The sequence below is a fragment of the Semicossyphus pulcher genome, unplaced genomic scaffold (genome assembly GCF_022749685.1).
Source record: "Semicossyphus pulcher isolate SPU_LCO1_2020_fin unplaced genomic scaffold, fSemPul1.0.p SCAF_5, whole genome shotgun sequence".
Classification (NCBI taxonomy): Eukaryota; Metazoa; Chordata; class Actinopteri; order Labriformes; family Labridae; genus Semicossyphus; species Semicossyphus pulcher.
The window spans coordinates 6643000-6667347 of NW_027211726.1; the positions used below are offsets into that span (position 1 = coordinate 6643000).

Consider the following 24348-nt stretch of genomic DNA (forward strand, 5'->3'; position numbering starts at 1 on the left):
GATTTACTGCGAGCGGTGGTTATATTTTGCTGATAAGATCTTATTTTCTTCAAGACATGCTCTCTTGCATATAAAGATGGGGTGATAAGAGGCGCTGGTTTAGCTCAGTTGGTAGAGCAGGCTCCCTTATATACAGAGGCTACAGTCCTCGGCGCAGCAGCCGCAGGTTAGACTCCCGTCCTTGGCCCTTTGCTGCATGTCACCGCCCACTCTCTACTCCCAATATTCCCTATAAGTAAAGGAAAAAATGCCCCAAACATTATCTAAAAAGTTGAGGCAATGTAAATGATTTATGCCTCAGGATACTGAACTGACAGCATAAACACACGAACGGAGAGTTGAATAAAAGATTGCATGTTTAGAAAGAAAGAAAATATGTTAAAGTAATGTAAGAGAGTTGAGAGCAACTGCATAAGATACGACTGAAAGGAGCATGTTTCTGGGTCGCTAGTGCTTCTCCTATCTATCTAGACTACTTCCCAAATCATCAGTTGTTGGAAGAAGAACTATAAAGACGGAAAATAGTTGCAGAAAAGCACTTCAGTCAACAGCAAAGGCACAGCTTTGCTTCTGTAAATAAAGCCTTTCAGACTTATATTTCTTCATGGATGGAGGGAGGTCAAACATTTCTCCCCAAAGTGCTTCAAAACTGCTGCTTTTAGATATTCAGATCCTCCCAGGCCGCCAAGGGCACAGGTCTACCTGCATTACAGTGATCTTGCTGGCTGTTTCACTCTGCACCTGCACTGTTTTGCTGCAGTCCTGGCCTCAGGACAAGAACGTGTAATACCACATTTCACCAGAAGAGGGCAAGACAGCCACGAGAGTCTGAAAGAATAAGGTGGAAAGGTCTTCATCCTCCAGGAGAGTCATGCATTACAAAGTGCTAACTTAAATGAAACTCTCACCTCTTTTAAGAAGTTTCATTCTTTTTAAAGACGGACACGAGGCCTCGAAAATAGTCTTCAAACTGCAGCTGTAAAGCAACAACATTGCCTCACTTGTCCTCAATCAACCCTCTTTCTTTCCCCATCTCTTTCCCTCCTCCTCTCTCGTCTGTGTCACCCTCTCACCCTCCTGTTACTGACTCGTTCCCTCAATGGGAGGTTGACATCAGCTGTTTTATAGGGGAGCTGATGGAACAAGTGTTAATTAGACTGCAGGAAGAAGGGGTGTGTTAAACACTGACTGGAAATGATGCTGCTTTTGTCTTATTGCGCCTGAATGTGTCAGAGCCGGCTCGCGGTTCCAAGTCAGTCCAGGAATGATCGGATGCCTCTCTGTTCATGACGTGTTTACAGTTTACAGGAAGCCCATTCTGTGATGTCAAATGCTGCTAAAGTTACTCTGCTGATTTCTAAACTTTTATTGGACCCATTAGACACCACTGATTGTGAGATTTTGCTGTAATAACTTCTCTTTTTGCAGAAGTAAGAACAACATCAGAGTGAACAACTTCCTTCTTTAACATAAGCACACTTATTTTAATTAATGATGATGCTTGAAGCTGCATTAAGTATAAAAAAGATAAAAGATTTTAATGTTTTACGATATTTTGTGTTCATTTTGTCTTTGCCATACAAAGATGGTTCATTAGAAATCCCCCTGCATGACACACAGCATGTCAAAAACCAAGTCTACAGTAGACATTAGTGTACGATGCTCACTGAAGTCCCGCCTCGGGACATCTTCACAAACGTGCTCAAAAACAACAACAAACCCAGATGTATCTTTGGGTTGTTGTTTTATCGTGTCTGAGGGGATGTTGCTCACACAGCCAGCTGCCTCTGATGTGTATCGACGGCAGCTGTCAGATGCCTTTGGCTCTGAAGCAGACTGTCATGTGCAGCAAATGTTAAGGAGCGCAGGCTCGCTGACAGCACTGCAAGGACACTCCGAACTCCGACTCGGGTTGGACTGAACATGGGGATAAATGTAACACCTTGTATCAGCTCAAATAGCTTCAAAATGATTCACATATTAGATAAACAGGGTTTGAACACTGGAGCAAAGTGAATTATGGCATGTATTTTTATCCCAATTAAGATACATGATTGACATGCTGCTTAATGTAATGTGATATGCATGATCTGGTAAACTCCACATACTGTATCAGGTACTACACGGAGTCATGAAGGATTAATGCAACATTTCATCAAGCTCTGACAGCAGGATGAGGGTACCCACTTCTGAGGTCAAAATTAGCCTTCATGTTCACAGCTAAAATGTTCTTCATTTATGTAATATTCCAAGATCAAGTTTAGCTGAAACCATCTGGCAGTAAAGGAAGAAGATTAATCAGCAAGAATATTGATAAGCTGAGTCATTTGTTGGACGGTTACAGACGCTCAGTTGTGAGGATTTGCAGCGTTGTTTAGTCTTTTAGTTTGACAGTTTGGAGGTTTAAGATTCCTTCTCTGCATGAGTTTAAAGATCGTGTTAGCCCACCTAGCTACAGCGCGGCTAACAGTTCTTCATCTCTAGCCTCCTCCTGACTTCTTAATCCGCACTACCGGATTTGCGCTCACTGTGTCAACACTCGTGTGTCACTGCATGCCAGCAGGTCTGAGGCCACTGTTTATATTAGACTGTGTTTACACTGTACACACACGCACACCCACAACCTCATACCTGCAAATAGCCTGCACACCTGAGCAGCCAAACACATCCCATGCATGACACACACAGAGGAAACAGGAAACAAGGAGGGATGATGTCACTATTAAGGAAGCTGAGGGCAGAGGTCACCTGTCTGACTCTTTTCTTTTCATTAACGTCCCCCTCTTTGACTCTTTTCCATCTTTGTGTCTCAATCGGTCTCTCCCCTCTTTAGTCCTGCTCTCTCTGTCTGTGTTTGTCTATGAGCCCCAGCTGATAGGGTGGAGGTTTGCACAATCAACAGTCCTGGCTAACAGTCAATAGATGATGTAGAACACTGAACTATTTCACCCCACTCCCTGTTCAAGAGCAGAAATGTTTGGACACAATTGCTTTTTTTTTTCTTTTTTTTTTTAAATCACACTTTTTTATCCGCCTACACAAGAACGGTTTGTCCTCTTTCATATGCCGTCCATGTCATCCTCCATCTGTCCTCTCATCACCTTCACTTCCTCTCTTTCATAAATACAACTCCACATCTCTGGATGGTCTCTGTGTTCATGCATGAGCCTCTGCGTGAATGAATGAGTGTATGGTTGCAGAATTGGAAAAGAGACGGAGTGTAAGAAAACAGCAGTCATTCATGGACATGATGTTGCCTGGAGACGGAGTGCGAGCCGTCCTTCGTTCACAATTTCTCGGGCTTTTTTTAAATCTCTCTTTCATGCGTGTTATTTTTACATTTTCTGATTTAACTATCATATTTTTCACACTCGTTTCAGCCTTCCTAAGTTACTGTTTCTAGGTAAGACATGCTTGACAAAAAGGAACATGGCAGTGCCAGGTCTGCTTAGGCAGGTGCCAGGATAATGTCTAGTGAGCAGTCTTGTCACCCTCTGCGTCTTCAGTTTTGTAAATCTTTTGTCGTAGCCTTCAGTTGTTGCATCTTTTAACCTTTAGGCTATCACTTTCTCTCCACTGTTTTCATCTCTTTTCTTTTTTTCCTCTGTAAACAGAATGGCGTCAAATATACCGCACTTCTCCGCCAGAGCCGCATCCCTAGCAACGGTCTGTTCTTCATAGCAACGGTCTGTTATACAGAAATAGCAGACCTGGGAATGCCGTGATTAACCAATCCAAATCAAGTATTTAACACAGCCGTGTAATAAAGGCGTATATTTGCCATGTTTCATTACAGGAAAGTCCTTGATAATTCACGCTATAATCAAAAATCTATACAATTTTTTAAGCTTATTCAACCTCTACTCTCGTGTTCTGTAACAAAAAGCACAAAAAAAGCAGTAAAACAAATTACATCCCATTATAAATAATGGGCGTTACGTTCCCAGCAGTGTAAAATCCTCCCTTGTCTCCTGCTGCTGCCCTCAGTCTCCATCTCTGACCTACATTCACACTCAGTGGCTGTGTCGGCACTGCCAGCTGATATAGAGTTACATCTACAGGCGGGGAGCTGTGACGACAGGCGCTCCAGAGTTATGGGGTCAGACGGACGCTTCGTTCCCGGGTCATGTGACAGAAATTCTCTCCATTGACAGTCCAAACTGCCCGTGTGTGCGACACATGGTATACATGCTGTACTTTATGGACGTGATGGACATGGTGTGTGTGCAGATGTGACAGCATGCATACATGTAAGCAGCGAAGGCAGCTGTCTGTGTCGTACAAAGGAGACACTGTCTGCAAACAGCTAAAGGTTATAGCAGAATAATAAACTAATATATCTCCTCTCATTCATCACCTGCAGGAAAAACAATCTGTCTCTTCAAGTGAGTCAGCTTGCAGCATTTTAAACAATGTTTTGATTAGAGTGCAGGCCTGATCTCCATCACTGAGAATCTGAGACATTTAGAGCTGATCAATCATGTCAGGATCACAGCCACACAAAAGACAGTCTGCAGATCAGTAATTGAATGTCTCCATTTGAGTAAACATTTCTCTAAACTTAATTTAAGGCTTTCATTTATGTCTTTGCTTTCACTGCTAAACACGACTAAAGAGTTAACACATAGCTGTAACTTCAGAGGCGCTAACAGGCAGAGTGATCCTGACAGATTCAACAGTCTGCTGCTCAGACGACCACGCATTAACACACGTGACTGATGAAGCGACGCTGTCACAGCTCAGAGTTTACATATTTATAGCAGAAAGCAGGAGAGGTATTCAGACGGGGGTTTATATCACAATTGAAGCTAATGTGCTGCTGAAAATGATGCTAAACGTTACCTGTAGAAACAGCTGAGGCAGATGGAGATGGAGGGTTGCAGAAAATGTAATCTTCTCAAAGTTATTATTATTTTTTGGGGGGCTCAGTTTGTTGCCTTATTATTTAGCAGCAGTAGGGAAATAAAAGAGTAATAACTCATAACCAGGTTAACAGGAGATCCAGAGTGTCTTTTTATGAAGCTATTATTATGATCTGGTTACACATTCACAGTGAGACATTCTCGTGTGATACACGAGGACCAGCTCCTTTACAACCTGAGAGTTTGCACTTTATTGCTGTTATAGAGACGGTATCAAGGGTCAGTTTTATTTCATGCTTGAGCCCCTTGACACATGGATGTCTGTAAAGTCTCTATCTGTCGCCAAATGAGGTAACAAAAAGGTGATTGAGCCTATGGCCCACTGATGAAAGCCTTCACATTTGCAGTGTTACAGACTGGCTGTCTGCTGTGACTTTGGAGGACAAAATCACAAGCGGCGCCCAGTTAGTGACGCGTTTTCCATCAGCCAGCAGTGGTTGGTCTGCCAGAGAGGGTAGTCGGAGCTAAGCGGCTGCTTTTCCGGTCTCTGCAAGTGTTGCGAGTAAACAGTAATCTACTATGGCTGAACAAACAAAGAAAAGATGGATGACTACAGATACAACTTCAACAAGAAGTGAAAATCCAAAGAAAAAGAAACAAACTCGACGCTCTGATGAAGCAAACAGTCTGAAACAGCCAGGAAAATTAATCTCTAAAAAAACCCAACAAGCATTTCCACATATAAAAAAGGACATTGCGAAGCAGCTGAGCTCAGTGACACATACCTTGATGAGATGCTTGTTGACCCATTTTGTGAAGGTTTTCTTCTGCACTCTGTCCCGCTCATCTGAAAGAAACACAGAGAGAGGAGGGGGGCGGTTAATTACATAATGCTTTCTGCAAAAAACCTCTGAGTCACATAGGAGGAGGATGAAGCGATGCACATATACACCGGGATTAACAGCCCCGATGGAAAGGAGAGTTATTGATGATTGATATTGATTTGTGAATAATTAAAAGGAGCTTTTCTTACACACAGACACGCACGCACAGACTTACTATTACCAGCCATAATTTATGTCCATAAACTTCAATAAAAGACTCTAAAACTCAAACAAGATAATGCTCAGCAACACCTCTAAGATGACTCAGTTACTCCACATTTCTTATCTTACTTAACAGAAAATGTAAAGCAACATCAGAGCTGATGTAAAGAGAAATGACTCTGAAGTTTCCTTGAGTTCATGGAGAACAGCTCAGGGTCGTGTTGATAAGAACCCGGACAGCTAACAGCCGTCTTTGTCATGTTTTACTGAGATGACATCGTCCTGAGTGGACTGAGGGTTCGGCAATGAAGCTCAAAATGTTGGTTTTCTTGTTTTTCACTTGTCACTTGACTTGAAAAGATCTTCCTGCATGTTTATGACTGTCCGATCCCTCCTTCTCCGGTTCGGTTAACTCTCCAAAGCTCTAACCTCTGTCTCTCCCTGAAGTGTGATCTGCAGACAGGCGGAGCTCCAGCACTGCGTCCTCCACATCCCAGAGGAGTGAGGCAGCCAGGCCAGGAATAGAGCCTGATGCTGAGCCACAACTGTGTTATCTCAACCCAACACCACCTCCTCGTCCTCCATGCTAACGGAGCCTGTCTTCCTATCCAGCCGCTCTCTGATCCTATCAATCTGTCTGGGAGAAAACACAGACCCTCTCTCCTTTTCCCTTCCCGCCATTCAGCTAAATATCTGACTTCCTGCTAACAGATACTAAAACATCCTGTAAAGCGACGGTGCATGTTCTTACAACTGCTTAGGGCAAAAAAGGGTGTAAAAATGCAATGAATGCAAGTCTAAGAACACATGCAACAGCTCAGTGACAGGAGAGAATTTCCCTCCAAGTCAGACAGCCAATCAGAAGACGGCCGGCTGCAGGTACTTCCCCTCCTCACAGCTGTTTATCAGCTACCATGGGGATCAGCCATGAGAGGAGATAGACGGTATCACTTCCTCCTTCAAAGCTCTTGTTATCTTTATGTCTCTCTTTCTCACACACACCTATATAAACACACACACATGCACACACATCCACTGAGCCTCTTAACAGCTCCGACACCTTCAACCGTTGAGCTCCGATAGTAGAAAGGATTCCCCAAGTGGAAATTTGATTTGATTTAGAAGGTCAAATATCTCAGCTGGATAAAACTCTGGGTCAATCTCAACCCTTCGAAACACACACACACTGTTCACACACACACATGCACTCAGGGTGATGCATTGACGAGTTTACAAAGAGGGCTAGCCTGCCGGCACATAACACATATTTCAACATGCTCTTGCAAAATAGCTTCAGCCTCTGCAACACGCCCTCGCTCCCCAAACCTGCTGGGGAAGCCGAGCTAGTTAGCCCAGAGAAACACTCAGGCTTTTACATGTTAGTAGGTCACACACACACACACACACACACCGGCTAAACACACACCTGTAAAGACCTATTAGGCTCATGTAGGTGTGGTAATCAGGGTGATAAATACAGTACTGGATTTATACACGTAAAACTGACATGAGAAGAATCGAGGTATGCGAGTGACAGCACCGAGAGACTCTCATTCATCCACAGAGGAGGGCTTTGTTAGGATGCACACACCCCCTTACACTCACACTCACACACACACACTGATGTCTCACCCTTTGCCCTGACACACACAATGATCTATAGAGACCACATTCAGACTTACTGTTGTCATTGGTGTGTGCACAAATAGGAACTGTTCAAACACCCAGTGAAACACGTGCTGACAGGAGCCGCTGAGCGAGCTGACAGCATGTAAACAACAACTGCCAACACTGTGCTGCTACACTGTGCGCACGCACACACACACACAGGGACACACTGACCTGCACAGCACATGAGCGAGTACAGGTGAGCGTTGAGATGACATTCATTCCTGTAGTCGGGCCACATTGTCCACAGCTCCCTCCTCTGCTAATCAGAGCCTCATGGATGCCAACAGTACATAATCCAGATACAAGTCAGATAATTATAGCAGCAAAACGTCCACAAGCTGCCGCCACGTATCCAAAAGTGAAAGCCAACCGGCTGAGCCACCAGGAGAGCACGGGAAGGTGCCACCACTTTCTCCACACGAGTCTCTCCTCCTGGTTTAAATGTCCCTGTGGTTCAGCCGCCCTCTCTCTCCTGCTCTCCTGAAGCAGCTGCCATGTCCTCCTCTCTCTGCAGGCCTTCTCCCTCCGTCCCTCGCTCCCTCTTCCCGGCAGCAGTTGCTCTCACACGTGTGTTTGAAAGTCAGCTCCTCGCCTGCGCTTCGAAAAGGACGGCCTCCCTCCCTCCCTCCCTCCCTCCCTGTTTACTCACTCGACTCACTTCTACTTCCTCACCAGGCAGTGGCACTCTCTCTCGCTCTCTCTCTCTCCACCTCTCACTTGTTCTCTTGCTCGTTCGCCCTCTGTTTCCAGGCCACAACAGACGGTCTGTGCTCAGGCTGCAGCTGACGCTGGCTCTGCAGAGCTGCAGGGGTGCTCGCTATGTTTGTCTTTCCTGCGTTTTCTCTCAGCTTAGGTAAGCAGCTCTCTTTGCTGACATGTACGATCCAAAGGGACTATTTCTCTTGAAGTCAATGCATGCCTGTTAAGGACTGTAGATGTTGCGTAATTCAACTTATATATGCTTTTTTCTGTTGTTGTCACAGAGCAGAACTGAAGCAAGTATACTGACGGAGGCAGTGTTTTTTTATCCTGCAGAAAGGGTCTTAAAAGCCAACTCTGAAAGATGTTATTTCCAAGACGAGTCCATTTGAGATGATGTAATCCACTCAAGCCGGAGAAACAAAAAGGAGCTCAAAAATACACAAGCACGGCTTGTTCTGCAAAACTATGCAAACATGCACTCTTCTTGTTGAAGCTGATGGATGCCAGATGCAGCAGCTCCCTGACGGCTCCGTTTCCTAATTTCTCAGGAAAGTTTCCTTTCCTTTTGTAGAATAATCAACAGCTGTGAGTGTTTCCTGCTCCCGTCACAGTGAGCCGTGCAGCTTTTGGAAGAAAGGTGTGGGAGAGGCTGGAGCTGAGACGGACTTTGGTCTCAGGAGAGGCCTTGTGACGTCTTTTAATTTAATATTAAAACCAGAGCGAGCAGTCGTTCAGCTCATTGAAGCGGGTGTGTTGTGTGTGTGTAAAACAGAGATGATGAGGTTTAATATAACGAAGAAGAGGCCTTGGTTATGTTTCTGGCCTTGGTCCAGATTTGTGCACAAAAAGCAGAGAACAAGAGGCCTCTGGCAGCCTTTCTGAACATCCACTAACAATTCACTCTCCAGATCTGCTTCCTCTCACAGCTCACAGCCTGGACTCGCATCTTTATGAAACCATCCTCTTATTCCTTCTTTCTTCTTCAGCGCTGCTTCTTAAAATAGCTCAGTCATCTCAGGCAACGCGGACGCAGTTCAGAATAAATTCTGCTCTGTCACGTTTAGAAAACAAACCCACACACAGCAGAGCAGAGTCAAGAATCAGCAGTGTGGGAGCAATGAGTCTGCACACGCTCTGCTGCGGCCTCCAGTCCAACAGCATCCCTCAGTGGGTCATGTGACCTGGCCAGGAGTCAGGAAGTAGAGACGTACGTCATACGGCTGATATAGCAGCAGGGCCTGACTCTTAAAGCAGGTGTAGTGACAGTACACAGAGTACAGACACACACACACCTGTGCAGGCGAGACAGTGACTCACACACTCTTACAGTCACAACAAGCTCAGACAGAGTAACACAAGCTCCTCCTCCTCCTCCTCTGTATCCTCCTCCAGCGACGTCAATCAGTAATCTCCATCCCTCCTTCTTTTAGGTCCTCTTCTTCTTTGCTCCCTCCTGCCATCAGATTCTCCCACTCCTCCGTGCCTTCACATGACTCTCTCCTCTTTCTGTCTCTAAGGGACCGTCCACACTAAAAATACCAGACGGAGCTTACGCCTCTAATACCACGCAGCGTGCTTATCCCTCGCTCCCTCCTTCTCTCCCGTTATCACCGCTAATCTCTCTCTCTCTCTCCATCGCTGTTGCCTCGTCTTCCGGCTTTCTCCTCTTGTAATTCAATCAACATTTAAAGTGGGAGGGATGCTTCCAAGTGGTCTCCCTCTGTTAGTCCATCATGCTATGTTCCCTTCTTTCACCCTTCCCTTTCTCTACTCCGTGTGTTTCTCAGCCAGGCTGGCTCCCATGGTTCATTTATCCTCCTCCAGACACTCAAAGGCTGGCAGCAGCCTCCACTCCTCCTTTTTTTCCATTTCATTCTGCTTTTCCTTCCGCTATTTATCCTGCTTTTTTTCTCTCTCTCAGAGCAGCGAACATTGAATGCTAAATGTTTGTGAACAAGCAAATCTGCAAATCAGCTGACCGAGGGAGACAAAGTTTTTGCGCAAGATTTAGGCGGTTTTAGGAGGATTTATTAACAAGGGTAACTAATCTTAAATATCCAAACTTTTTCTCTCCCTGCTTTGAAACTAATGTATCCAAATTACACACTCACCAGCTTCACAGTTGGCCAGTTAGCCACAAGCCCTGTCACCAGAGTAACATCAGATGCAATCTGCCCTCCTGTGGCCGCAGACGAGAGACACCTGAGCGCTTAAATAAAGCAAACTATCTCACATAAACTCCACCAGTCTGCACGTCACAGTGACACTCACAACATAAAAATATAACACACAAAAACTCACGCTGCTAAATCCAAAGTCCATGTTAATGATTTAAAGTGACTGGGGGTCAGCAGGGTTTTATTGCTGACCCACATGTAAATAAAGACATCATCTATCCTGCTCAGTGATCCTAAATCAAACAGCATCTAACAGCCACAGAATCATCTCAATGTTTCTGCCCAGTTTGGTCGTTTGTGGGTTTTTTTAATCCACAAGTTTATTACAACATGCATCTTAAAAGGTGCACTGTTTCATAAGCCGGTTATTATCTTAATCAGCGGATTGCTCTGGTTTGTGTTTTTTCAGCTGGGGCCGAGCCTTTCTGTGTGGAGCCAGGCCAACCTTTTCGTAGGTTTCTGTGACGCGGCCTCTCTCGTGCTCTCTCCTCCTCGCTGCAGGTGCAGCCGGTCGGGTGATCAGCTGGTGGTGTACTTCAGGAGGAGGAGGAGGTCTCTCGCTCTCTGTCCACCTGACTCTGTTTCTGACTGTTTGTGCTCTGGCACACTTTGTTTATTTTGTGTCTCCTTCATGGAGGCTGGAGGAAAGGTAGCTTTTCGTTATGTTATTAGTTATGGATTTATTTGTTTATTAGTTCGGTAAGGTTGTTCTGGGTCTGACGGCCCATTGCTAGTTGGCCCAGGCTTCCTTTTTCTTTTTCTTTTCATCCTTAACAGACTCCAGTCTCCTTCAGTTGTTTGCATTCTGATATCGTTTTGTTAACAAACATTTGTTTTGCACGCATGTTCTTTTTTATATTCTACACAAAGTGCGAGCCGAAGTTAATGCGGCCGTAACAGTTCCCTACAGGTGCTCCGGTTTTTTCCCGCCACCAAAAACCTTTCAGGTTAATCCCTCCTGTCAGGGATGTTGATCAGGGCTCTAGCTTTACACCGGAGTTGGTCACTAGGTGCTGCACAGCGGCTGCCCCACTGCTCCTCATTCTTACAATGGGTTAAACACAGAGAACAAATCTTACCCTACAGGGTTGAATTAAGGATAACTGTTCAACACAGTGGGCTCGGTTAGGAGTAGAAAGTTTAGCAATATTGAAGAAAGTGTAAACCACCGTAAACTGTCAAACCGCATACACTACTCTGCACAGCCACACACGCCCTACTACGCTTGGCCTACCACTCTGACAGGCTCAGTTTCCTGTGATGAGGAACATAAGGTAGGGACCACAGCATAACGCAATGTGACCGACCACACACACACACACACACACACACACACACACACACACACACACACACACACACACACACACACACACACACACACACACACACACACACACACACACACACACTGCTTCTGTCACACTTCAGCAGCTCATCTAGAACATAGTTACGAGATCAAACAAGCCAGTAAACATGAAAGTTAAGTTAGACGGTTGATTGAAGTCTGGATTCACTCAGATGGACAAGAACCTGAAACCTTTTAGTCATAATAGTAATGACTCATGACACACACACACACACACACACACACACAAACTCTTTCTAATCAACTGTATGAAGGTCTATCTAAATCTACCTTACATTAAAGAAGTCAAAGAGTTTCAATTAAAAAATTAGGAACATACACAGACTGTCTCAGAAACAGGCAGCTGGACAGGCAGCCACAGCGGTGCAGCTTCATAAGTCTGTAAGTGAAGCTTAATGAGCACAGCACCCTCATCTGACCATACACAGAAACTAGACAACATGTACGGCTCCTATTGAGTATTCGCACACAATATAATGCTATAATAATATTAGCAACATTTAGCTAAATGCTGCTTCCTGCAGAGGTTTGGTGCTTGAGAGATGGTGAGAGAGTTAAACAGAAGAAGTGGTTTTAGGAGTAATTGGGTCATCAGGCCTCGAGTCGGTGCAGAGAAATTATTCGGGGCCAAGTATCAGAAAAAAAGTAATTCAATTTCAATAATTTTTGTTTCTTATTTTTCTCCCTTAAAAATAAATCCCGTCTCCACCCCGTCTCCTTGCTTCACTCTCTAATAAGCTGTTGTATTTTCTTTGGGGCTCTTTACCTCTTGTGCATTTTATCGCATCGACTGCCCTCTAAAAATTGATCACCCTCATTGATCCGCCCAGTTACATCATGCAACATATTTCTCCCCTGGTGGATGCGAGCCACTCGTTGCGGTCAGACAAAATAAGACGCGTCTCGCTAACAAGATTTCTCATCCACCAGTCAGGACAAACCTCCAGTCCTGCTCAGTTTTCACTCGGACAAAGTACGGTACCCAAAGCTTTTTAGAAAAGGCCCAAACATCCGGTGAAAACAGTTCAGACACAAAAGGCTTTTTATATAATAAATATTTGTATGGGACTTCACTGAGCATTAGCTGTAAGGCTGAACTACAAAAGCCGATGGAATGTGTTTAATGCTGCAGACACGTGGTGCTACATCAGTGTTTACTGTTAGTGATGAATAATTAGACTCATAATGAGACTGAGCAGCTTACAGCAGCACAGCAGCTCCTTGTTCCCCGTTGAGCATGCAGTCGAACACAACATTGCACGCCACGCAGGCGGCCAAAAACACACACACGGACAGCAGTCTGCAAGTTGAATTACACGGATATAACTTTGTGATTAAATAATCCATGAAATATCACAGACTCTCTCGAAAAAGAGCCAAATATGGAAGACTCGGCTGCACTGACTCATGCAGATGAGATGCAGCGACCGAGTCCTGCAGAGACAAAGGCATGAGAACAGTCTCGCAGGAGAAACGTTCGTACTCTTTACAGCACAAGCCGCTTTACAGTCCTCAACTAAAATAGAAAACATGAGGTGTCATGCAAGCTGGAAGAGCTTTAGCATCATGCTAACTGCTGTGCAAACTACTTCAACAGCCTATTTAAAGCCTGAGCTAAATGCTATAGGTAATGGTTTGAATGAAGACGCCGACACGCCGACAGATAAGTGAAGTTCTCCATCACAATAAATGACACAGCAAAAGGGGTGGGGCCTAAACAGGAAGCTCTCCCTCTCCAAAGAAGAGATAAATTATAGCTGGAGCAGAGGGAGAGATGAGCAGTGAAAAAATGGCAAACAGGAAGCAAAATGTTTTGCTTATCCGTCCGTTCAGCAGCAGCAAGACAGAAGCCGTGAAACCGTTACCTTCTTGAAAAGTGGGAGTCCGAGGACGACGAGAGAGGCGACGGTAAAACCAAACTCCAGCTGCTGTGAGGAAGTGAAAAGTCACCACCAGGATGGGCAAAATGACTGTATGGTCTGTGAGGAATTCCATCTTCACACAAAAGTCGCTCGGGTTCCCAAACTTGTAAGTAAAATTAAAGGTAGCTCCAAATGAAAGTTTTCTAAAAGTCAGTCAGAATCATGACAAACTTCTCCCGTCCTCCTCCAGCATCTTTCAGCACATAACTACTGCAGCTAATAACTTCTCCTCTGTCCATTCAGATGCCCTCCCCTCTCTACTCCCAATGCCTCTCTCTCTCTCTCTCTCTCTCTCTCCCTTCTTTTCTCACTCTCTCTCTCAATCTCGCTCGCCCTCTGACACTCTAACAGTGAATTCCATTCCCCTGAAACAAGCGACCAGACTGAAGCTGTTGCTCAGTGCACCGTTAGAAAACGGGTAAAGAGATGAAATGGGACTAACCAGACGGAAACGTGTATTTGTGTGTGTGTGTGTGTGTGTGTGTGTGTGGTTGTCTCATACTCTATGAAGGAAACCACATGGGAGATACCCACATGCTCGTCTTCCTGTTTTGTCTCTATTCCAGCATGTTAAATGATTATATATATGAGCCGAAAACAAAACTTCTTTTTATGCATGTATTACACACATAATGCATTCACATGTGATCGTCCTTTCTCTCAATTTGCACACATGTCGGCAGCGGTTTGTGGAGGGTGTGCGTATTTGTGTGTTAGGGAGGAGTGTGTGTTTGTTTACCTCCGTTGCTAAGAGTGAGCGATGCATCCTGGCTGTGATATTTATTGACGGCTATCTTTGAATGATGTCTGCTGACTGTGACGGCGCGTTCAAAGGCTTCAGACAGAGAGGGCAATCAAACCAAGGTGATCACAGTGTGTGTGTGTGTGTGTGTGTGTGTGTGTGTGTGTGTGTGCGCGTGTGTGTGTGCATGTGAGACACATTACAGTAGAGACTTTACAATGTGATTCAGCATGATTCAGGCTGCAGACTGGAAGGCAGGGGGTCGTAGAGTTATTCTCACCTTGTACTCAGTTGTTAGTCAGAGTGTGTGTGTGTGTGTGTGCATGTGTGTGTGTGTGTGTGTGTGTGTGTGTGTGTGCATGTGTGGGCAAGTTATCAACTCCGCTCTGAAAAGCCGCTGACATTTCAGTCCTAGCAACGTCCAGAACAAACAATACACAAGCACAATCAACCTGGCGACATTTCATATCCGTCAGGGGAAAAACTCGGCTCCGAATTTCGCTCAGCGTTGTGTTAGATTTTAATTTAAAACATTTCTTTGTTTTGAGTTCATTTACAACATTAATGTGTTTATCTAAAATCAAGTTTGTCATTTTATAAATGCCCGGTTTTCACCAGAGAACAACAACAATAAAAGCATAAGAATTAATAAATGTCATCATGGCGGAAATGGAGAGGGCAGTAATGTGTTTCTTTCCTATTACTCACTTCCTAATCACCGCAATCACCAGATAACATGAGGTAATGGAGACGTGATCCTCATGCCAGCTGTGTGTCCGGTGCTTTCCATCGCTGAGACACACTGAGGCTCACTTATAGACAACATAACTACATTACCCAGCGTCCTTTTCTGCCCAAAACTTATTAGCTAATTTTAAGGGATTTTAAGGGAGCATTCTACGGTGTCACAGCGCCTGGAGAAGCAGGTGGCAGAACTACGTTACCCAGAGTGCAGTGTGACCTAAAATGAGCAAATATCTCCACAAACAAAAACAGTGTTTCTCTGTAAAATGGAAACAACCTCATGGATTCAGTGATTATCCGCTTACATGGATCACTCACATACAAAGGCTCTTTAAATAATAAGCTTACAGTCATCAAAGAGTCTGTTTATTGTTTCATATTTGGTCTTTTAAATATGAAAGCATCTTTAAACCTCTTTATAAATGATGAATAATTCAAAATAATATATCTTTGCCTTGTTGTAACGTGTCTGCTTGCAAACTAAAATCCCGACTAGAATAAACGTCATTCTCTCTCTCTATGAAAAAGTCCTTCCAGGTTATGGTCCACTGCCAACTGCGTGCCAACAAGATGCAGTATAGCGTGACTTCTTGTTTCTCAGGCTACCTCGTGTGTTTGACTCAAACAACCAGAAACAGTCACGGCTGATTTAGTTACTTAAACAGAAAACGAACTTTAAGGGGGAAAGCACCTGCGGTTGAGGGCACCTTCATAAAGGGAATCGATAATGCCCGGTACATAATGTCCCCCTGAGTGAGCTCTTGTTAGGGTAAAGTCTGGAGGTGCTTACATTACAATGACAAGTTGTTTATATGATTACTTTATATTCAGGTAACAAATATACATATGACTTACTGTACATATTTTGTATTATATAGTTTTTATATTCTTATATTATTCTAGCTACCTACTTTTTTATTGTTTTTGCACCAAAACACGAAGTCAAATTCCTTGTATGTGAGAACCTTCTTGGCAATAAACCTGATTCTGATTCTGATGACAACTAGATGGTGATCTGCATAAGATGCATCTGCAACAGTTGTGATTACTGTAGGCCTTCTTTTATTGCACTATTAAATAAGAATAAGACAATAAAAAGATCATTTAAAAAGCTGAAACTCAGAATGACAAACTGATTGAGAGAGAGGAGGTGGGAGGGGGAGTGAAGTGAGCTGAAGAGGAAATCTAGCAGCCACGTGTGTCTCGTGGTAAAGAGTGTGAAGCAGCCACTGTGGGGCAGAAGAGACCAACATGTGTGTGTTTCACACTGTAACCACTGACAGCAGGACCGGCGTCCAATTTACCAACCATCTCTGACCACAGTGACACCTTTTGTTATAACTGATTTCACACTGACAGAACACAAACATTTATTATCTATTTTAGCACTTTTGAAGCTGTTTTAATATAATTAATTTATTATTATTCATTTAATTTGCATGTTTTCATAACTGTCTGGTTTCAGTTACATCCGTGTTTACTCTCTAACTAAAACAGCTTCTCATGTGTGTCACATCATTATCGAGTGTTTCATCGCCTCTCGCACATAAGACTCCTCCTTCGAGCTCAAACAGTAGCTAACAAACATCAGTGAACTCAGATGACCTGCGCTGACTCTGAATTTACATGTTCAGTAAAACACACATTATTCAAAGCATGAGGACGTTTTATAATATGTTTAATTCTCCTACATTATTGACCCTCGCATGGCGCACTTGTTTAATTAAAGACAGTGTGCATGTATGTGCCGGCGCATGTGTGTGTACGTCAGCTTTCCGGGTAAAGAGGTCAGAGGTTAACTCTCATGTCCCCCTCTCTGCAGAAAGTGCTGCGTCTTGACTTTAGCCACACACACACACACAAACACACACACAAACACACATACAAACACACACATAAACATGCAACCGTGGTGTAACAGATCCTGGGGATGATGTCAGACTACAGAACGGGATCGACAAGAGAGGGAGGAGAGGAAGACAGATGGAGAAAAAGACGAGACTGTGGGAAGCATCACGGGAGAAGAAGAGAGGGAGTTATTGTTAGGATCGGTGGTGTATCGGCTGCTTGTGTTCGGATGTGAATGACGCTTTTCATTCAGATATCAGAGGGAGAAATCTCACACTCACTGCCACACACACACACAAAGACTCACACAGTAACACACACAGCCTGTTATATGACTCAGTCTCAGCAGTGTCTCTGCTAACACTATATTAGCATAATATCATTAATCCAGTGCTAACAAAACAACTAAATTAGCCTCTATAGCCAGAGGAGGACATGCTTTCATTTGCGTGTGTGCTTAATGCAGCAGCGTGTCATGTCTCCTGTCTCTGCCTCCCCCTTGTAAAGCTCCCGGTCAGCATCCTTTACAAAGACAGCCAGCAAGGTCACCCTGACACACAAAGAAGTGTGCCAACACACACACACACACAAACACACTGTACTTGAACATTCAGAACTGCTGCCCTGTGCTTTCTCATGATATTACTGTAACACACAAATGACTGCAGGCAGAGCCATAAACTGTATCAGCATATGGAAATAAACTGCAGGCTGTGCACACAAAGGAGGAACACAAGCTGCAGACACTTTATGATCATGACACCATGACAGTATTTCAGATTCTCAATTTGTCCTTTAAGTCGAGCAAGAAAAGACCAAACCATTAGTCATTTAATTCAGACAATATTTGGCGTAGACGGTGGCTCAGTCTTTGAGGACGTGACTTGGTAACCAGAAGGTGGCCTGTTCAAGTCCCAGTCCATGTGCAGCCCCCTCACTCTGACATCTCTCCATTTATGCATGTCAATAGGATCCTGTTTGTGCATGTGTGTATTTTGGGCCTGTGTGTGTGTGTGTAGCATGTTTCTAATAATAATAACATATATCTTCATATTCTTCTTCTATATTTATCAGATAAATCACTTCTATAATCATTGCAAGTTATTGAAAAACAGTGAATTAAACTTAAAGCTCGCACTTTCAGCTTCTTGTATCTGATATTTCCTCAATTTGAATAATAATTTTTGCCAATTTTGTATCTTGTTTTGGCTCACACTCGCTTCGTCGTGCTGGCCCCTGAATCAAAAGTGTTCCATCAATGCTTTGCTCTTTTTAGCATGAGACGTTCTGCAGCTGTGTAAGGATGTGACCTGCAGCAGGAAACACATAAAACCCTTGATGAAGGGCAGAAGGGAGGAAGAGCAGCGAGAGCAGGATGAGGAAAAGGACGGCAACATCAGAGTGATGAATCCTCCGACCTTGGACTGTCACGTCCGCGTAGCAACAACACAAATTAGGCCTTTCCTCCTCCTCCTCTCTTCAGTTCCCATCTGTCACACTGAACTCAGCCACCTCTGATGGTAACACCAGCCTTTACCTGGAAGTATCAACCATGTTTTTTTATCAAAGCACAGAAACTGACAAAGCTGGGATAGTTTTGTGTTGAGAAAAGGTACACAATCGAAAATACCTAATGCCTCAATATTTCATGTTGTCTGCCGTGATGAAAGGATACTACAGTTTAAGTCCACTGAATTGGAGCGTGAGGTTTTAAGTTGCAGTGATGCTGTAACTCGATGCTTTTGTATGTGAATAAAACAGCTATTCTGAGACTCCGGTCACCACACAGCTGCATGTGGTGTCTGACCGTGACGCATCACTACTGCCTGCCAGCCTCCCACACCGTTCCCTCGGCAGCTGCGTGACCTCCGACCTCCCCATCGGTGAAATACAGCAGAAACACTTCCTGTCTGGAAAACGAGCCGGCCGCCGGAGTCCTGACCTGACATCCTGTGGCTGAAGCATTCAGACCAAAGTGCCAGGATGTTTCAGACACATCACAACATGCAGAAGGTGGATACAGTTAAGAGGGAGCAAACACTGCAGGGAAAGATGGAGCCACAGAGACACAGAGAGAGAGTTCCCCTGCAGTATCAGACTCTGCAGTTAGGGGGCAGACTGGGTCCAGATACACAGAAGCAAAGAGCTCCAGTGCTGCAGCATTGATTTTAAAACATCTTATTCAGCTTAAAAGTCCCAAATAAAGTTCAGTCCCAGACTTGGATCCAGCTCTCTTTCCTTAATGCTTTCTGTGACTTCTTAGTCTCTTAACTTTTCTGGTTTTATAAGCAACCGGAGCTACAGGAAGGAGATTTTCCCAGCATCGAAGCGAGTGAGAATGATTAAACTGCTGTGTAGTGTTCATTATAAGATGAGAAGATAGTCGGTCAAACATTTACACACATGCACAGTTTAGCTCCATCAAGACGAATGGATTTGGCATGGCCGGGTCAAACACGCATAAGCAATCAACCTCAGACTGTTGGTTGTTCAGGCATGGCTAATCGCACAGCGAGGGGCTGGACATCGTGATCAGCGGACCTGATCGAGGCTTCGCTGACGAGCCAGTTAACGGTGCAGCAGAAATTGTATCAGACAAGGATGAGACTTTTAAATATGAGTCATTTCTGTTACATATTTGTTTAAATCAAGTGAATCCTCGAGGGAACACATTTCCAGGAATAAGTGGGTAACTTTTCTGGGCAGTTTGGCAGACACCACGTCCACTCTATTCCTCACTGTGAGCTCTCCGTGCGATGATGAACACATTAAAAGCTCCCGTTGCTCGAACCGCTGACAGTGAAGTAAGTTATGTTATGACAGAAGAACTAAGTGGATCACTACACCTGCTCCAGAGAGCAGACAGAGCCAGGACTCAGACACACAGACAACGATACCCCGACATGCCATTAAGAGATTAAAGGAGAGGAGACGAGGGGAGAGGAGGAGGCCTGTGCCCCCAAATACAAGAGTGGATTAGCAGGAGTTGACTTGAGGATACGCACACATATATAGACACAAAATACAGAGCCCCAGCTAATTACTTAGGAGATGTTAATACCAGTGATGAAAAGCGGGAAGATGACCCATCTGGAGACAGACTTGAGGTCAGCTTGGAGCTTTTGTTTCCCACTGCTTCGACTGGTTGCTCAAAGAGATGATATTTCTCTAACAACAGCTCTAATCTGTGTTCATTAAACATTAAACAGAGGTCGACTGTGTGAAAACAAGTCACATTTACGGTCGCTCTCACCACGTAAACAGTCATCAAACAGCATTCAAAGCTGTTTTCTAGTGAGCCGCGTTGCAGAGGGAGGAAGCAGTGACAGAGAAATAATAGAGATGAGGAAAAACTCTTCGGGCTAGTCATTTTAAATGTTGGGAGTCAAAGTGGGTCACGCTGCCCCGCTGCTGCAGCTGAGTCCAGTCATGTCAAAAGAGAAGCTGTGCCTCTGTTAGCCTCAATTCCTGCTTTGTGAAATTAAATCACTTGGCTGAGAAAACAGCAGAAGTTTGTGAGCCCACAGAAACGCACGCACAGCAGTGGCAAAGCTTTTGTTTTCAGGAAACAAAGCCTAATTACCCCTGTCCTCTCTCTCACCCTGCAAGAATGAAAAGTGAGGAAGAAAGACAAAGAGTTAACATCTCTGCTTTATTCCATCTGGGTGTCTCCATTTACTTAGGCATTCCACATTACATAAAGATGCCTTATACTTTGAGATGTTACAGCGCAACAACAGCTGTGAATACTCACAAGTGCTTTTGAATGCTACTATACTACTTGTTATTGTTTTGATTGAGTTACCCATAGCATCGAAAGTAACATACTGTGCATTTGCATACAGATCAGAGGTCTCCCGGTGACCAAAGTGAAGGAACTTCTGGGGAAATTTGATCCCAAATCCAACAAAAAAACAAACAAAACTGTATTGGTCAGAGATATCAGATCCAACCCGTTGCACGTCTGAGAGAAGAAAGCTAAGAGTTAAAGACCCACTCACAACACACCATTCTAGCCAATCTTACTATATATTATGCTCAAAGAGCAGCTCCACTCATGTTTTAAGACATAAAATGCTCTGCTTGAAATAATAAATTGTGTCTGATGTGGTTTTTTTTCTGCAAAATTCTCCCGAGGCATCTCCTCCTTCTCCCTCATTTAAAACTTCCCAATCTGCACAGGCCCCGCCCACGATGTGCTACGTTTTTCCTTTCGTAAAATTACAGCTGAAAACAAAACACGTCTCTGCCAATGTTAAGCGGCAACATGTTGAAACTTAGCTAGCTTGAAATGTAGTAGTAACGTTAACGTTAGTAGTCAGTAGTGAGTTTGCAAAAATTACACTGACTGTTGCAACTGGCTCGCGCATCGCCGAAGTGGTTGCCGTAGGTTGCACATAATGATATGCATCTTTATTAACGGGATTGGCTCCTTAGGTTTGTGACATCACAAACCTGCCAATCTGAAAACGTGTTGTTCAGCCTGTCCTTGGTACACTGCAGTTTAAAAGCAGCCATAGAGACGCCTGCTTATGTTGTCCCTGATATGTCTTGGAGCACATGAAGAACACCACATGGAGATGTTCACAAGGTCAAACACTTGATTTTCACTGGAGGGGATCTTTAATAGTGTTTAAATGGGTGAAGTGAAAACACTGCAAAGACCTCTAATAGAGATCATGGTATAGTTTGACCCTCCTATATTCAATGACATTTATTAAATGGAAGTGTTTGTTTTAGTTCCAAGTAAACAGGTGAGGTGAGAGTTAAGTTATGCAATATATACTTCACAATAAAGATAAGAAGAAATATCGCCCCCATGGTTAAAGAAAACAAACACTGACTGTTAACAGGACAATGTCAAAGTCACATGCTTTAAACCACCACATTGCTGTCGTGCTCCTTGTCATAACTAATTTATTTAATGATGGATGATGAAGTTTGGTTTCATCTGAATGCTGCATAAACACACCACGCCTGGTTGGAGGCAGGAAACAACCATGACCTCTGTGACCTGACCCCGACGCTCCCTCACTCTGAGCCATCAGGCTCAACAGCAGCATGAAAACAGCGGTGTTGACCTCTAGAGCATTAACTGCCCGGTCAGAGCCCTCCTCAGGGTAAAGGGCAAAGGTCATGTTGGTGTGTGTGTGTTGACATCAGCGCGAGGAGGTCACTTAGGTAATCTTATCCTGCGATTTGAAGACACACTTCTCAAGTTGTCACCCTGAAATCGCTGCTTAAATTTGATCCAACAGAAAATCTAAGCAAACAAATGTTTCCCTGATACGTCACAGAAACTAGGAGGAGAAAAAGAGGAAGGAGAGTGTAAGAGCAGTCACCCAGAATGGCACAGGGAAGCTCTGCATTAATGGATGGTGGGAAAGGAGGGAGGGGATGGACTTAGAAAGAGAGAGGGAGAAAGAGCGATGGATTTATGACCCCGTGAGAAACAGAAGCTTCATCCAAACTCTTTTAGTTTTCAGGCCTTCATTAAACACAAGTTAATGGGCAGGAGAGGGAAGGACACAGAGAGCAGAAGAAAGAGACAAAAAAGGACTTGAGGATGAATGAGAGAGGAGAAAAGTTTTATTTTAATTGAGATGGATTGACACTAAAGGACAGCAAATGGGGCAAAAGGCAGTTGAGGTGAGGGTTACATGTGAGTGCACAAGAGGGGGAGATAAGGAAGAGATAAAAGTTCAAAGCGCAAGAGGAACAACAGCATGAGATAAATGAGAGATGAAAGTGAAAGAATAACAACATGTCGAGACGAGGGAAACAGCAATTAGGAGAAGAAGACATAAAAAAAAGAACACAGAATTTCCAATGAAGCTGTGTTGCATAACTTTAGGAACATAGAGACGTCCTCCGTTCCTGTTTTCTTGAATTTTTAGTACCAGACATTTGGTTCAGAGTAATATTGAAATAAATTTGTCTAGTCGGCATTGACCATAAACTGTATATAAGAAGAGGATGTAGCCTCTTGGTTTGTAAAAGTACGGCAATGGGGAAGTGACAAAAAGCTGCATTCCAGACCAGCAGGAGGCGACTCGACAGTTTGCAAAAAGGAATAGAGAAAAGAAATCGGCTTGTTTCAAGACTTCCTCATAATTGTGGTGCAAATAAATCATGGTAAGTTCGAGGTGTTGCTACCTGTTATTGACCATTTGCAACCTCTCAACCAGGATAGATGCGCTGCAATGTGTATCCGCTCTCATCCAAATATGGTCACTTCTGGTTCCAATAAAACAAGATGCTGACGGCCAAAATGCCAAACTCAAGGCTTTAAAATGAAAGTCCACAGAGCAATGTGTCGAAGTGGGGTCTAAGTGTTTACTACTTGGAGCGGCTGTGACTTATTGGTAGAGTCTCTTAACTGGAAGGTTGCTGGTTCGATCCCTGACTGCTACAGTCACATGTCGAAGTGTCCTTGGGCAAGACAATGAACCCCAAATAGCTCCTGAAGGCGTCGCCATCGGTTATGAATGTGTATCGATCTGATTGGAGATTGGCACTTGACATGACATGTAGTGTAAAAGCGCTTGGAGTGGTCGGCTATATAAGTCAGTTTACCAGTTACTTAAATAAAGCCTCTGCATGTCAATATATCCACCCATCAATCCAATCCATTATCTACACTGCTTATCCTGTTCAGGGTTGCGAGTGGCTGGAGCCTACCACAGCTGTCATTGGGCGAGAGGCGGGGTTACACCCTGGACTGATCGCCAGTCAAAAACAGAGAAAATGAGGTGGTGACTCAGAGAGAGCTGACCTCCACTCAGGCCATTAGTCTAGTCTTGTATAATATGCAAGCAAACTGGATGTGCGTTTAACTGCTGTTTGTGAGTCTGATCTGAATCCGCTCCAACATTTAATAGGAGCCTCCTTTAGTCCGAACTACATCCTTTAAAAAGGAACACGAATAACTGGCCAGTACTTTTCTTATAACTGCTCGTAAAGAGACAAATGGCACCTAAAACATAACCTCCTTAAAGGAGGCAATTAGCAGCTACTAAGGCTAAAAGTGCTATTTTATAGCTGTGTGATTGAGTGATTGGCTCAAATTCACTGACTTTTCCTGCCTGGAGTGCACCTCTGAGGGCACAGAGCCCCAAACCCTGGCTGTGTTAAGGCCCAGCTTTGCTTCACATGTACAGGGCAGAGAATGAATGCGTGATGGTAAAGAGGGTAAGGAGGAGGTGTGTTTGTGTGAGCCGGGGAGAAAGAGCCAGACATGTATAGGGTCGTGAGAGAGAGACGAA

General features: G+C 44.1%; 1 protein-coding gene across 2 annotated transcripts in view; it reads right to left on the reverse strand.

Moving 5' to 3' along the window:
- Positions 1-24348, reverse strand: part of macf1a (microtubule actin crosslinking factor 1a) — a 228581-nt gene that overhangs the window by 131138 nt on the left and 73095 nt on the right. For both annotated transcript variants that reach the window (XM_069681889.1, XM_069681891.1), the window contains exon 2: positions 5648-5709. In XM_069681889.1, coding sequence (XP_069537990.1) covers positions 5648-5709 — 62 coding nt within the window. The remainder of the gene's footprint in view (positions 1-5647; positions 5710-24348) is intronic.